Source organism: Castor canadensis, chromosome 1 (assembly GCF_047511655.1).
Source record: "Castor canadensis chromosome 1, mCasCan1.hap1v2, whole genome shotgun sequence".
Taxonomy (NCBI): Eukaryota; Metazoa; Chordata; class Mammalia; order Rodentia; family Castoridae; genus Castor; species Castor canadensis.
Window position 1 is genome coordinate 53,434,351 of NC_133386.1, and position 16,367 is coordinate 53,450,717.

General features: G+C 39.5%; 1 protein-coding gene across 1 annotated transcript in view; it reads right to left on the minus strand.

The window, feature by feature from the left end:
* Positions 1–16,367, minus strand: part of LOC109694757 (uncharacterized) — a 191,067-nt gene that overhangs the window by 152,854 nt on the left and 21,846 nt on the right. Inside the window, exons 3-8 of the mRNA XM_074066695.1 lie at positions 15,382–15,454; positions 15,012–15,122; positions 11,406–11,519; positions 10,723–10,917; positions 9,587–9,740; positions 8,431–8,588 (exon numbers count right to left, since the gene is read on the minus strand). Of these exons, the coding sequence (XP_073922796.1) occupies positions 8,431–8,588; positions 9,587–9,740; positions 10,723–10,917; positions 11,406–11,519; positions 15,012–15,122; positions 15,382–15,454 (805 nt within the window). The remainder of the gene's footprint in view (positions 1–8,430; positions 8,589–9,586; positions 9,741–10,722; positions 10,918–11,405; positions 11,520–15,011; positions 15,123–15,381; positions 15,455–16,367) is intronic.

Below are 16,367 nucleotides of genomic sequence, written 5' to 3' on the forward strand. Positions count from 1 at the left end.
GCCCAGATAAAACTCACAGACCATAGGCAATTTCTAAAACAGCTATTGATTATCTTTGAAATAGCCCTGGGGTCAAACTAACTCATAAAATAGGGCACATGATAGTAGCAGGACTTGGACATGCCTGTGTGGTACATGGACTCGGTCAGCTCGTTACCATAACAGTACATGTGTTATTTATTGTGAATGTTTGCTCCAAATATTGGAAATATAGTAACATAGTTATTTCTGCAGATTTTCAACTGAAGTCTGAATATCAGAGGAGAGTAAGTTGTCCACCTCTGGAAATGTCTTCATCTTTCTAACCACTTGGCACACTAGAAAATCTAAGGGTTAAATAACTCTTACTCTCAGAAACTGGACTAGAATGCTGCTAGAGAGAAGAGTCCAGCTGCTAGGACCTGTTGAAACTTTTTAGGGTGTCTTGCTGTATTCCCTTCACATCTCGTTTTCAGATTAAGGCTATGATGCTTTCTGTGCTATAACTTCCTACTGCCCAAATGCCAAACACTCCTTCCTCTCCTGCAGAGTGCGCCTGTGGTGGTACCTGTCACTGCACAGGCCACACACTGCATCATGAGTTCCTCTTTACACGATGATGATTGCACAACAATGCGAAGGTTCTAAATCCCACTAAACTATACACCGAAAATGATTAAAATGGTACATTTTATGTTATGTGCATTCACCCCACACGTGTGCACACACACATACACACAAAGATCCTACCACAGTGCTGAGCGTACCATGGCCTCCACAGAGGCTTCTGGAATGAGTAAGTTGGGGATTTACAGAGCTGAGGAGTCTCCAGTCAAGGCTGGTACTTCGGAGGCTATGCTGTCCAGTGCTATTGCCCCTAGCCGCATGTAGCTGTTTAATATTTAATTGTGGATTCATTAAGATTAAATAAGCATGCAATTTTAGTTCCTCGTGTGCACAAGCTGCATTTCAAGTGCTCAACAGCCCGATGGGGTGGTTGGTTAACACACTGCAGAGCACAGCCTCAGAATATAGCCACCACAGGAGGAAGAGTTCAGTGACTCATGCTAGTTTAGGGCTGGGTTATAAACTTTTCCTTAAAGGATCAGATAGTAGATACTTTAGCCTTTAGAGACCACAAGCCTCTGTTGCAACTCCTCAAGTCTGCCATCACAGTGTAAAAGCAGCCATAGGGGATACGTAATTGAATGGGCAACACAAAATTCATGTGTTGAAATCCTAAACGCCAAGGTGGTGGTATGAGGAGATGGGGCTTTGGGGAGTTGATTAGTCTTCATGAATAGGATTAATGCCTTACAAAAGAAGCTTCAGAGAGACCCATGCCTTTCTACCATTTGAAGACACAGCAAGAAGGCCACATCGATAAGTCAGAAAGCAAGCCCTCCCCATATACTGAATCTACCTTGACTGTGGGTTTTCAACCTCCAGAACTGTAAGAAATAATTTTTTGTTGTTATAAAGCCACACAGTTTATTGTATTTTGTTATAGTAGTCTGAACGGGTTAATAAGAGAGCTATATTCCAAAAAAACTTTATTTTGGAAAAACACATGGTAGGCTGCAGACTATACTTTGTTGACCCTGCTCTGGAGTCTTAAGCTACCAGAATAAACAGTTCCTAAATACAGGGACTCTTCCTACACACAAGCAAGCATGTGTGTAGATATCCTAATGTTATTGATGATCTTGGGAAAACAGTTAACTTTTCACACAATACTGTTACAAGAAAATCAAAAGTGAGAATTATTACCATACAAAGGATACGAGTCGTTCTTTGGAACAAGGCTGCTTTGTTGGAGTGCTCAGCTAGCCTTGTATCCTTTCGTTTATCATCAATAATAACTTTGTGTTATAATTTATTATTGCTTACTTTGGTTCTTTTTAAACACTATCATATTTTGATTCTATGCTTTGCCTATCATAAGACCTGGTGATACAAGAGGCCACGAATAGCCAAGGCAATACTCAGTAAAAAGAACAATGCTGGAGGTATCACAATACCTGACTTCAAACTATATTACAAAGCAATAACAATAAAAACAGCATGGTACTGGCACAAAAACAGACATGAAGACCAGTGGAACAAAATAGAAGACCCGGATATGAAGCCACACAACTATAACTAACTTGTCTTTGACAAAGGCGCTAAAAATATATGATGGAGAAAAGACAGCCTCTTCAACAAAAACTGCTGGGAAAACTGGTTAGCAGTCTGCAAAAAACTGAAACTAGATCCATGTTTATCACCCTACACCAAGATTAACTCAAAATGGATCAAGGACCTTAATATCAGACCCCAAACTCTAAAGTTGGTACAGGAAATACTGTACCAATACTCAATGGAACCCCAGCAGCTCAGCAACTAAGAGATGGCATAGATAAATGGGACTTCATAAAACTAAAAGGCTTCTGCTCAACAAAAGAAATGGTCTCTAAACTGAAGAGACCACCCACAGAGTGGAAGAAAATATTTGCCAGCTACACATCAGACAAAGGACTGATAACCAGAATATATAGGGAACTCAAAAAACTAAATTCTCCCAAAATTAATGAACCAAAAAAGAAGTGGGCAAGTGAACTAAACAGAACTTTCTCAAAAGAAGAAATTCAAATGGCCAAAAAACATATGAAAAAATGCTCACCATCTCTAGCAATAAAGGAAATGCAAATTAAAACCACACTAAGATTCCACCTCACCCCTGTTAGAATAGCCATCATTAGCAACTCCACCAACAACAGGTGTTGGCGAGGATGCAGGGGAAAAAGGAACCCTCTTACACTGTTGGTGGGAATGTAAACTAGTACAACCACTCTGGAAAAAAATTTGGAAGCTACTTAAAAATCTAAACATAGATCTACCATATGATCCAGCAATACAACTCTTGGGGATATACCCAAAAGACTGTGACACAGGTTACTCCAGAGGCACCTGCACACCCATGTTTATTGCGGCACTATTCACAATAGCCAAGTTATGGAAACAGCCAAGATGCCCCACCACCCATTGGTGGATTAAGAAAATGTGGTATTTATACACAATGGAATTTTATGCAGCCATGAAGAAGAACAAAATGTTATCATTTGCAGGTAAATGGATGGAATTAGAGAACATCATTCTGAGTGAGGTTAGCCTGGCTCAAAAGACCAAAAATCGTATGTTCTCCCTCATATGCGGACATTAGATCAAGGGCAAACACAACAAGGGGATTGGACTTTGATCACATGATAAAGTGAGAGCACACAAGGGAGGGGTGAGGATAGGTAAGACGCCTAAAAAACTAGATAGCATTTGTTGCCCTCAATGCAGAGAAACTAAAGCAGATACCTTAAAAGCAACTGAGGCCAATAGGGGAAGGGGACCAGGAACTAGAGAAAAGGTTAGATCAAAAAGAATTAACCTAGAAGGTAACACCCACGCACAGGAAATCAATGTGAGTCAATGCCCTGTATAGCTATCCTTATCTCAACCAGCAAAACCCTTGTTCCTTCCTATTATTGCTTATACTCTCTCTTCAACAAAATTAGAGATAAGGGCAGAATAGTTTCTGCCTGGTAGTGAGGGGTAAGGGGGTGGCAAGGGAGGGAGCGAGGGGGGGAAGGAGGGGGTGGGGAGAAGGGAAGAGAAATAACCCAAACAATGTATGCACATATGAATAAAATAAAAATTAAAAAAAAAAAGACTTGGTGATAATAAGGGTAAGGACACTTCCATAGAGGTGCCACTGGTGACATGAAAAGAAAGGCAAAAGCTAAACATTATCACCTCCAAGGAAGCCAGAGAACAGTGACTGCATTGATTCCAAAAAGCTTAAAGAGTCTGAATTACATACTAATTAGAAATAATACTGGCAAAATGATACTGGAAGAAATACAAATGAAAGCAAAGCCCTTTTCTCTGCTTCCTGTCCGCCATGATGTGAACTGCTCCACTATGTCCTCCTCACCATGATGAGGTCATACCATGTGTCCCAGGCTTGCCTGGACCTCTTGATCCTCCTGCATCAACCTCCTGAGTGCTGGGATTATAGAAGTATGTCACCATGTCCGCCTAAGCAAGTAAATTTGTTAATGAATGAAAAGCCACGTGGCATGGAAATGCATCATGAACTCTAGCTGAGTTTACATGGTCAGAAGATTCCAAAGGAAACTGAGGCTCAAGCTGAAACAGATGAGGAAATGAGACAGCAGCGGCAGACACTGAGATCTGAAAGTGATCAAGAATCAACAGAGGCCAAAAGTGAAAGAGTCTCACTGTGGCCAGAGCCAAAGCAGGGGTGGAGTGAGGGGCAGGGACAGATGGGGGAAGGCACTACCAAGAGGTTGAGAAGTTCGAGTTTTATGTTCAGTACTCAATGTAATAGCACATGACAGTGATAAGAATTGCAGAAGCAATTATTGTCCTATACTATTGAAGCGACTATAAATAAATATGACTTTTTAAAGGGAAGGTTGGCAATATATATTGAAAGAATTACTGTTACACATTCTTTGTCCCAAATTTACTCTTCCAGGAATTTATCCCAAGTAGATAGTCATATGCACAAAGAAATGACTATTATGACAGTCACCAAAATGCTCTTCACAATTGTGGAGAAACAAGAACCCAAATGTTCACAAAATAAAGGAATGTTTAAACCAATGATAGACTATTCATATAACGGAATACCTTTCTGACTCTATCATTATGTAATAGAAGAACACATAATTAAAGGAAAAGTCTATGATACAAAGTAAAAGAAAAGGTTCTAAAATTACAGGTATAGACTAAACCAACATTTATTAGGAATATATATGTAAGATAAGTGCTATTTCTTCCTTAAGTGTTTAGTAGAAGTTGGTGAGACCATCTGCACTTGGTATTTTCTCTGAGGAAGGGTTTTAAGTTACTGAGTAAATCATGCATATATATAGTGAGAGAGAGAACAAAATTGTATGAGTGAGTCTGTCTGAGGGGACTATGGGAGGTGGTAGAGGAAAAGAAAATGTTAGAGAATGAAAATTATTGAAAAAGCCCATCTATATACGAATATAACACAATGTACAGCACTGTGAGCTGTTGAATATTAGGGGAGCATGGTAATAGAGAATGAGTAAGTAATGGGGGGGAAGGAATTCAATTAAAACATGATATATACAGGCCTGAAGTACCAAAGCCAAACCTTCTTGGACCATCAATATATACTTTTTCATAAATGAAGGACAGGAGGGTAACAGGTCTTTTCCAAGGGTAGGTAAGGTACTAATGGGAGGTTGAATGAGGGTGAATATGGTGGATGTATTTTATATCCATATATGAAAATAGAAGAATGAAACCAGCTGAAATTCTTCTAAGAAGAGGAGAAGGGGAAAAAGGGAGAACAATGGAGGGGGTAAATCTAACTAAGATATATTGTAAGCACATATGTAAATATCACAATCTATCCTCCTGTACAACTATTATATGCCAAAAAATTTTTAATTACTGAGTAAATTCCTTTAAAGCTTAAAAAATTGTGTATTACCTTTTCTTGTGCCAAATTTGATAACTCACATTTTCTAAGATATTTATACATTATATCTCTGACTTAAAATTTTTTGGCATAAATGTTTTCAAAATGGATTTTTAGTATAGCATGTAATGTCTGTGCTGATGGCTTTTTAAATTTTGATTATTTGTTCCTTTGATCTTGTTCCTATTTATTTCTTTATTTGTTTATTTATTTCTTTATGCCATGGTGGTGGCGATAGAATTCAGAGCCTGTGCATGCTACGCAAGCACTCCACCACTGAGCTACACTTTTAACCCTCTCTTTTATTTTTGATCAGTTACATCCATAAAATTATTTTAAAAATTGCTGATTAGGGAAATTAAAAGCTAGATAAATGAAGGATATAGCACATTCATGTCTTGGAATATTCAGATTGCAAAAATATCCACTTCTCAAATTGATTTAATGAAACCTCATCCCCAGTCAAAATCATTTTTTCTTCCTTTGGCAACCTGATTCCAAAATTAATATGGAAATAGAAAGGGTTACCCCTGAAGACAGATAACAGGGTGGGAAGACTTTATTGGCTATCAAGACTTAATCTACTGTATCTCAGACCATGACAAAGAGACAACGGGAGAGAGAAGTGTTTATGTGTGTTTCTGTGTACATCCATGGGCTGTGTGTAGCTGAGAAGGAAGGTGTGCATCCTTCTTACTTTATGCAGCAAAGGTCTCTTGTTCCCCTCCCCAGGACTGGCAGGAGAGAGCAAGGCCTTGAGGCTCTCTTCCCATAGGCTCAGGGGAGGCCTAGCTGTACTGGGCCAAATACCCACTTTTCTCTACAAGAGATGTAGAGTTGCTGATTGGAGTCTGAACCTACACTTCAAAGTGTTATCCACTTTGAGCTGAACTTTTCTCTTCTGAAAATAGCTGGTAATCATTTTCTTCAAAATTTTTATGCAAATAAGATATGAAATTTTTCATATTAAAAATAAAAAGTCCAAGCCAGGTATGGTTGTCCATGTCTGTAATGCTGGTATTGGGGAGGCAGAGGCAGGAAGATGGAGAGTTCCAGGCTAGCCTGGGCTACACATAGAGTTCAAACTACATAGTGAGACCCTATCTCAAAAAGCCAAAAATAAATAAGTAAAAATAAAAACACATACAGCATAACAAGATGAGAATGTTTACATTTCTCAGTTTGGAAATCTCATTTCCTGAAGCACTAGAATAAAGTATGAAAATCTCTATAGAAAATTAAAAGTGACTTTGTCTTTCCAGTCCATGCTAAAATGGCATCATTACTAGGCAACGTAAACCTGAAATATAGGTGTGCTACATTTTAATCCACATGAATCCCTGAATCTTTTACACTCAAACAGCTAAAATTGGTAATCTTTCTTAAGTTGGGTTTAAGAATAAAGCAACTCCTCTCTAAACTGAAGTTCAATGTGGGAAATGCAGTGTGAACCTGGGTCACTACTAGATATTTTTTAATGGTGCCTTTTAAAGATGGGCTTGCATTATAAAGAAATCCCTAGCTGAGTGAGTGACTCACTCCTGCAATCCCAGCTACTTGGAAGGCAAAGATCAGGATGATAGCAGTCCAATGCCAGCCCAGATAAAAAGTCCACAAGACCCCATCTCAACCAGTAAAATCTGGGTGTAGTGGCACGTGCTATACAGAGGACCATGGTCTGAGGTAGTCCTAGGCAAAACCATTTGAGACCCTACCTAAAAAATAACTAAAGCAAAAAAAGCCATGCTGGTGGCATAGCTCAAGGGAAGGGGCACCTACCTAGCAAATGTGAGGCCCTGAGGTCAAAGCCCAGAACTAAAAAATAAACCCAATAATATGTAAAATTCTGTAGGCATATGAACTTTGCCTGTTTAATCTTTCTGAGTATGATTTGAAGTTTTATATAGTTTTCAAAAAATTATTTCCCTAATTTTTTTTTGTTAACTTTGCATAGTAACGTAGTTTTTTTTTTTTCTAGCATTCTTAAATGATTCAGGAATCTTAAGATTTTTAAAACTGGGACAATAAGTATCTGTGCACCTATTTATGTAAACAATTAAAAAATTAGAGTTAAGCAGTAAAGTTATAATATTAAAAGACAAACTGAGGAAAAGCTAAAAACAAGAAACAACAGAAAATTGCAAGTGGGACTTCAAGGTCAGCCAACTGTGAGAGAGGAGAAAGTGGCTACCTCTGTTTATTTTCTTTCACTCTTTGTGGGACTGGGGTTTGAACTCAGGGCCTCACACTTGCTAGGAAGGCACTTTAGCACTTGAAAGTGACTTCCTCTTCTTACATGAAGAGCATTAAAAAGCACCCAGATTAAATTTTTGCCTGTTTGAACAAGTCAATTATCTAGCAAATAAATATACTTGAAGATAATAGACAACTAGAGCTAGCAACATATCTTTGTTGTTAAAACTCTTCCTTTAAAAAATGTGCTGTTACAAACCTAAAATTCTCTACCACTGATCCTATTTTTCCATTTGAAACAAGTTCTAACATAGCTTTGATAATGAGTTTAGAAAAAAAAAAGGAAGGAAAAAATGTGTTAAAGCAGAGACGACTGTATGGTTTTAGTCATCACTACAAAAAGTACATTTGACTGAATATATGGCCTTTTGTCAATCAGGAGAGCTGCAGGGTTACATTTTGAGAATTCACACACTTGACTACTCCGCCATGAAAATGGGTCAAGTCTTGGCTGCGTTTATATCATTTACTACAGACACCCTCTCCCTCCCTTCTCTAAATTCTACCTACACTTCTTCTTAGGGAAAGGAAGTTCTTCCTAACTGTCAATCTAAATGTTGCCTACTACTATTTTGTCTTATAACACTAGAAATAATTGTTGGCAATACAAATATGCAGTTTTATAGCAAATACCAGTGTTTTCTTTTGCAAACATCTGTATTTGTATTAAGAGAGAGCACGTCATGTACCAAGGAGAAGAGTTCCATTTCCTCAGCCGAGTCCCTGAGTTCCTGCAGGTCGTAAGGGATGTGGAAATGGGAGAGGAGGCGCTTCAGCTGTGGTTTCAGTTCTTTTGTGTCTGTTGCGTGTTGGGGAAGGGTGAAGGCAGCACCTGTTCTCATTGGCTCTGAAAAAATAAACAAAAACAAAATCAAGGTCATGAAAACCAATGAACACCAGCCAAGGAGAGACAGCAGAAGGTGCTTTGAGATGACTGGAGGTAGAGCTTCATCTATGAGGGGAGGGTCATTCTGCTTCCTGCCCAACCTTCTGCACCATTTATAGTCTGCACCACACTTGGGCACGCATATCTGACAAGTGCTTGGAGCTGAGTTTTCTGTGGGAGGGAGCAAGGACTCCTCACCTTCTTGTAGCCAGCAGGAGAAACCCAACCACCATTGGGGAATGATTTAGCAGAAGCTAAATCAACCAGCAAGTTAACAGAAGGTGAGAGTTTTCACTTGCTTTTGCCTTGCTAACTCCCCTCCTTCAAAAAGCCTTCCTGGATCCTCACAACTCAAGTTGGCTGTCTCTCCCAACTGACACTCTGTCATACTCTGAGCTTTTGTGACACTGTATGTACCCTAAGCAAGAATAACACTGAGAGTAGAAACCTGATCAGGCTTTTTAGTCATGTGAAACACAAGGTAAGGGCAGGGGTACTGTATTAAATTGATTTTGATTAGGAAATTCTTTTAGAATTGTGTAATATTAAAACTAGAAGGAACTGGGCATGGTGGTGCATACTTGTAATCCCAGCACTCAGAAGACTGCAGCAGGAGGATGGAGAGTTTGTGTCCAGTCTGGGCTATACAGCCCAGAAAAGAAAAACCAAAAACCTGGAAAGAACCTTAGCGATAACTTAGTCTGAAAGGTTTATTATGATGATGAGAAAACTGAGAGGCCCCAGCAGGTGAAATGCAGGCCCAGGTGAGGCCACAATAGAAATGTGCCTAGAACTCAGTTCTTCTGACTTCAAGCCCGTTTTCCCCCTGTCTTTTAGTTTGCTAGTTATAAAGATGGAGATCAAAATGTCTAAGGAAAGTGGTTGCTATTTTTCAGGAAATATTAACATTAAGTTAATATTAATTAACTACCTTAGCAGAAAGAAAACTAATTTCTTACCTGAAATGTTCTTATCCATGGGACCAGGGGATGCAAAGTCTTGGAGGTCAGGGTTGGTGTCATTGACACAGACTCTTTCATTTTCCTGATCAACCTTGGGGACTTGGTTGTCAGCTAGACTCTGCACTTTGGAGATGGGCAAATACTGGAGGGCCTATGTGAGGGCACAATGGAGAGACCACACGTCAACCCAATTCTCACAGAGCTGTGGTTCTTTGTTTTGAGAGAGAAGGAAGGAGGTAAAGGTGGAACCTTAGAAGCCACCTAATGATAGAGGTTGTTGCTGGGAGGCCTACTGCTGTTACCAGCTTTGAGTGACCTTAACCACCAGCCAGATCTACATTGGTCATGCACCCAAAACAGAGAAGGCACTGTGTGAAGTGCGAGGATATGAAAAGGATTAAGGCAGGGAACCACCTCAAAGAGCTCATATTTGAGTGGAGGGTCCAGATTTATTAAAGGTGTTTATGTCACCAAGTGACTGGAGAGAGCTATGTGAGAGGTAAAGCCCACAGTGACTGACTGGATGTGGGTCAGAGCCAGGTTTCTAGTTTGCGCAACCCTATGGATAGTGGTATCCCTGAGATAGGAGAAAATGAAGTGAGAAAAGATGTAAGTAGCCAAACAATAATTCTCTAAAATGAAAATGAGATCATGTTATTCCTTTGTGCTCCTCCAGCCTGAGTTAGGCCTCTCCCCTGACTCTTGTCACCCTGCATTTACACTTAGTCTCTATGCACTGCATCTTATTGCAGTTGAAATTTACCTGCTCCTCCTCCAGCCTGGGACCTAGATACTTTTCAGCAAAGACACTGTTTGGCCTGAGATAAGTATTTGGGACAGACATATTAAACTCTCATAAAATAGTTCTGAATTTTAAAAGTGGGTCTAAGATAGAGAGCACTAATCCTGAAGGAAAGGATAAAAACAAGAACTTAAAGTATGAAATAAGACATTGGAGGCATCTCTGAGAAAGCTAACTTAGTGGAGTGATTTCAAAAGACCTAGGTTTCCAAAAAAAAACCATCCTGTCCTTTGTGGGGTAGGCAGATTACAGAACAGTGACAATCCATGAGAAAAGATGTGTTGACCATTTCTGAGAGGGTACCACATGATCACAGAACTATTTCTCATACCTGCAAGTAGTGGTGAATAGTCCTGAGGGAGTGTAGGTGGCACACTAGCCACCTCGTGTAAATAGTCAGGTCTTCCTGCGTCACTAAGTTAGGAGGGTTGTTTCTTCCCATAAGGAAGTTTTCTCGAGCAACAGATAATCTTTCTGCTCTCTGAACTGCATCATCGAACTCCTGTGTAATGTAGCCGACTTGCTTCTGTTTAAGAGAGATACGAGCGCAGACCTTGGTTTTTGGCAACCCTTATGCTCTACAGCACTGGCTTCCAAGCCTAGGGAATGCTGTTGAGGAGGCCAAAGCAGGCTCCCAGAATCCCAAAGTTCTGTATTCTAAATTTGATTGACAAGGGCTGAGGTCATACTGTTGGGCCTTTTGAAGGAGAGAGACTCCAAACAGAGTCAGTGTCTGTGGATGGTTAGTAACGAGTCAGTTTCTGGCTTTCTACCAATAGCAGAGAAGACCACGTCTGCAAAGAACAACACGTATCTTACCGTATAAAACTTCTTCAAGGCTCGCTCTTAAAAACAGAAGCCTTTCTCTTCTGCCACTGGCATAATAAGCAAGAAGTTACACCTGCTAGTTCCTTTCCAGTCTTTAGCTGTGACTTTTAAAAAAATGATAAGCTTGTTGACTCTTTTGTTTCATTTAAGAAATAGGCTCCCAGGTTGTGTTCGTGGGCTTCCTACCTTGTACAGAGGGTAAAGCTGTTCCATGATCGTGCTGTGCTGGCAAAACCTCTTCCACCTAAGCTTGTGCAAATATTTACTCTGGACCAGCTGCGTACTTCTCTCCGTGTAATACTTTAACAACAACAAAAATAAGCACTTAGCAGGATGTAATTATAGTAGAAAGACTGAATTAAGTCTTAAGAACACTAATCACAAGTAAATCAATCTCTGGTTGTTTTGGGAAAACGTATTTTTCTACATAAAGATCATAACATTAAGAAGCCTGGCTGTAGATACTATCAAATTTAAATAAAGTAAGTAGATATTTCTGTCTTTATGAACTGCTGCCAAGTTAATACTGTGAGCCTGAACAGTTTTAGCAGTGAAATTAGGATCTGCCAAATTATCTACAGCTGAGCTTAAATTTTGTATTAAAAACTGATACTCTGAGTCAAAAATACAAAGAACACTACAAGTAAGATTGTAACTTTTAAGATTGGAAATAGGATTTTATACTTAAAATGGTTAAATAAGCTCTTTGAAATGTTTTTTTCTGATAATAAAAATAATAGTGGCTCTGATAGAATAACTAGGATGAACTCCATCATTCCATTCCATGACAAACAAGTAGAAAATTGGAAAAAATATACAAGGCGACTATTTCCTGACATTGTGTAATGCAGGACATGGTCCCTGAGAGAAGGAAGCAAGCCATGTAAACCCTCCCATCACCTTGCAGCTTCTGAGCTGTGGAGAAGGAAGGAAAATTCTAAGCAAACTAGATAATCTCTGAGTTAAGAAGAGAAACTGAGTCAGCTGGAGTTTGCAGGATGTTCAGGAGAGAAGGAAGCTGTGTAGAGAAAGGGCCCCAGAAGTCTGCATAGAGATCCCTTTGTGTCTGCTGCTGCATACCAAGCCAGGCAGCAGAAGGTGAAACTCTGGGAGGTTGTGCAAAGAGTAACTGAACAGTTCTAAGGTTCTTACAGGGCTGGGAGATGTTCATGTTCCAACCAGAGAGAGAGGAGGATCTTCACAGGATACCTGAGACATTCAGTGGAGACACCAGAAGCTTCAGCAATAAGAACAAACTCTGCCTAGAGCAAAGATTATCCTAAACCCACTCTTACGAAGGTTAAAGGCAAGCCTTGAAAGGATTCAGATGATCTGTGAGTAAAGTTAAAAGCATGCCAGAATAAAGCCCAACACTAAGGAATGAAAAAAATCTGTCACCCAATAATGAAAAATTGACAATATTTAGGATTCGATTAAGTTATTAAACATACAAAGAAGCAAGAAAGTATGACCCATAAGCAGAAGAAACAGACCCAGAAATGACAGAGATAATGAAATTAGCAACATAGAACTCTTTTTAAATTTTAATTAATTAACTAATTAATTTGGGCAGTACTGGGGATTGATCCCAGGGCCTCTCACCTGCTAGGCAAACACTGTACTACTCAAGCCATGCCTCCAGATCTTTTGTTTGTATTCTTTTGTTTTTGAGATAGGGTCTCCCCAACTTTTGCCAGTGCCAGCCTTGAACCAAGATCCTCCTTTGTGCATCTCACAAGGAGCTGGGATTATAAGCATGTACCAACACACCCAGACCTAAGAACTTTTAAAGAATATTACAAATATGCTTGGCATGCTCGAGGATTGAAATGAAAATGTAAACATAATGAGGTGAAAAATAGTAAATGTCAAAAAGAATCAAACAGAAGTTCAAGACATAGAAAACAGCATCTGAAATGAAACCTGATTGGATGGGATCAAAAGCAGATCAGGCGCTGCGTAAGAAAAGTTGGTGAGCTTGAAGATATAGCAATAGGAACTATGCAAGGGGCAGAGAAAAGACTAACTATATTAACAGTCTTAGTGATCTGAGGAACAACGTGAAATAGTTCAATGCATGCACAAATTGGAATACCAAAGAAATGGGGCACAGACAGAAAAAAAATGTACATGATGTTTTTGGTGTTAGGAATTGAACCCAGAGCCTTACACATGACAAGCACTCCCTCTACCACTGAGCTACAGCCCAAGCCCCAGAAAATACATTTGCAAAAATAATGTTTGAAATTTTTTCAAAAAGTGGTAAAAACAGTAAACCCACAATCCAAGAAGCCAAATCAAACCCAAGCAAGAGAAACACATGCTACACACAAACACCTCACAAATAATATGGCTAAAAAGCATAGCATAACTAAAAGTCTAAGGGAAAATCTTAAAGGCAGCCAGAGAACAAAAGATTTATGATATTCAGACATGGAATCTCGGTAAATCAGAAGAGAATGGAGTAACACCCTTAAAGTCACGAAAGGGAAAATCATCAGCCCAGAATTCTACATCAAGCAAAAAAATCTTTCTAAAATGAAAGGAAAATCCTTTCTAGAAAACAACGAAGACTGAGGGAATTTGTCCATGGCAGAAGTTTTCCAGACAGAAGGCAAATGATACCATATGAAATTTTAGACTGCACTAGGGTCTCTTCACCTCAGCACGATTGACATTTGGGATGGATACTTCTTTGCTGAGGGAGCTGTCCTGGGCGTTCTTTATAGAATGGGTAACAGCATCCCTGGCCTCTACCCACTGGACAGCAGTAGGTACCAATACTGTCTGTCTCCCTACCAAAAATATCTCCAGACATTGCCATATTTTGTCCACTCAGGGGACCCTTTTTCTCTCTCCACTGACAGCTACTGGTACACACAAAGGAATGAAGGCTACAAAGAGAAAGACACAAAGAAATAAACAAAGAAGAAGAAAAAAGAATGCCAGAAATGATAGGGAAAGAAAATTGTGAGTGACGATAATGGTAACAATGATTTGACTTGCAAATGGAATTTCGACATCTTTTTTCCTTTGTGATTAATAGTTAATTGCCAACTGTTCGTTAAAGAACTAATTTGTATGCAGGATGAGAGCTATACAAGGAACAACGGGAAGTGGTTTAAAGGAGTAAAGAACAAAGAATTTAAAAAATTGAAACAATACATGATTCTAAAAATTTTAGGAAACACGTACAAGTAGAAAGAGGAAGTTCATTAGCCTGCCAACCAAACAGTGATGGTTAACGTTTTGGTCTTTGTCCATCAAGTGACTTCTACATGTTATTTACCCATTCTCTCTTCTTTCTCTCTCTCTTTCTCTGTCTCCCTCTCACACACACATTACTTTTAAACTAATATTACATAACAAAATAATTCCTTTATGGTAAAAAAATGTTTAATGGTGGAACAATATTCAACCAAGCACCACACTGTTTTACTTAATCTTTCTCTTATTTGTAGATAGTCAGGCAATCCCAATTTTTTTTTTCTTTTACCAGAATGGTGCAATAATCTTTATGAAAAACATTGATGTTTTGCGTTATTTCCTTAAAGAGAGATTTTCAGAAATGACTTCCCTAGATTAAACCGTAGTGTTTAAAGATTGAGACTGCCTCGATCAATGTGGCATTGATGACTCCGACACAGTATTTAGTACAAATTTAGTCAATTGTTGAGTGACTTTAAACTAAACTGAACTATAGTAAAGGTCTCTAATAAAGAACAGTCATTTACACTGAGTCCTCCAAACTACCCATGTATAGAAAAACTCATCGTGTCAGAGGATCCTTACCTGCAACAGAAGTAAAGGTAAGTTTTCAGGCGTGTACTCTCTCCTTAGGCAGCTCTCTAGCTCCCTCTGCAGGACATCTGCCTGAATAACAAGGGGCTTCGACTCCGCCACCTAAATCCAAAGAACTACTTTCAAACCTCTCAAATCAAGAAACTGTAAAATGTCAAATGTCACAAAATCAGATTATCTCCAAGGAAACCATGGTTTGCTTTTATCCAGCAGGGAGCTGAATGTGGGGATGTTTGTTCTCATATCCTCCATCAATAGTATCTGCTGTTTGTTTGCAAGATTAAACTTTTCTTGCTGGAAGTTTCCAAGTTAGCAAAATTGGAGTTATTATTGGGTTGACATGGCCTGCACTTCTACTCACCTGTAAGATTCTCTTCAGTGCCAGTTCCCTTTCTCTTCTAAAGTAAGAAATGTCCTTGGGTATTTGAACAGAGCTGCAGAAAGAGTTACATGATAGAAGCTGTAATTATAGAAAGCTGTAATCGACCAGATTAGAGCTAGGTCTGATTAATCTGTAACTCTTACAACTGTTCATTTCGGAATAAGTATATCATATTAGGTTATTAGAGGCATGTAAAGTCCACACTCTTCCGTCTTGATCGGAATCTTTATTTTTATATACCTGATGTTTGCTAAATCTTTCCCTCGGCCAATTTCTTTCTCCTCCCCAGGAGGCCAGCTAGACTTAGGGAAAATTCAGGACTTTTAAAAACCTTACAGCCTGATTTAGAGCACCCGGCTGCCTCCTCCCTGCCATGAACCTCTGAGCCCAGAGAGTTCCATTTCAATTGCAAATCCTTTGTTAAGTCAGAGTGGAAATTTCCTCCCCTAGGGACTTAGGGTCCCTGAAAATTAGCATAGGTGTAATGCACGAGTCTGCTCTGATCCCCCCCACTGTCCCAAAGGCCACTGGAGACAGGGAGTAACTTGGATTTTCTCCCCACCTCCAAATCAGGGATGATATAAAAATGGCCTAAAATAAAATTTCTCCCCCCCTCCATTTTTTATTGCACTCTGCGCCTCCGTTCCACCTGGAAGAGACCCCACCTGTAATCCCTGACCCTTTTCCTACAATAAAACTGTTATTTCCTCACTACTTCCATGTTTTCTGCTAAAATTCCTCCTCTCCACAGTGCAAGGACTGAATCTTCTGACTGGGATCATCACTGACTTGAGTGAGCACCCTCATAAGCAGTCTTTCCCTCCACCGTGATTCACCTCACTATTTCCTACTCCAGAGCGCAGGGAGGAACACGTGAGGATTTTTATTTCCCCTGCCTGTATTCTCTCTAGGACCCATATCTCTGACAAGCACTGTGCTTGTTAAACCTTGCTCTCCCTCTTGTT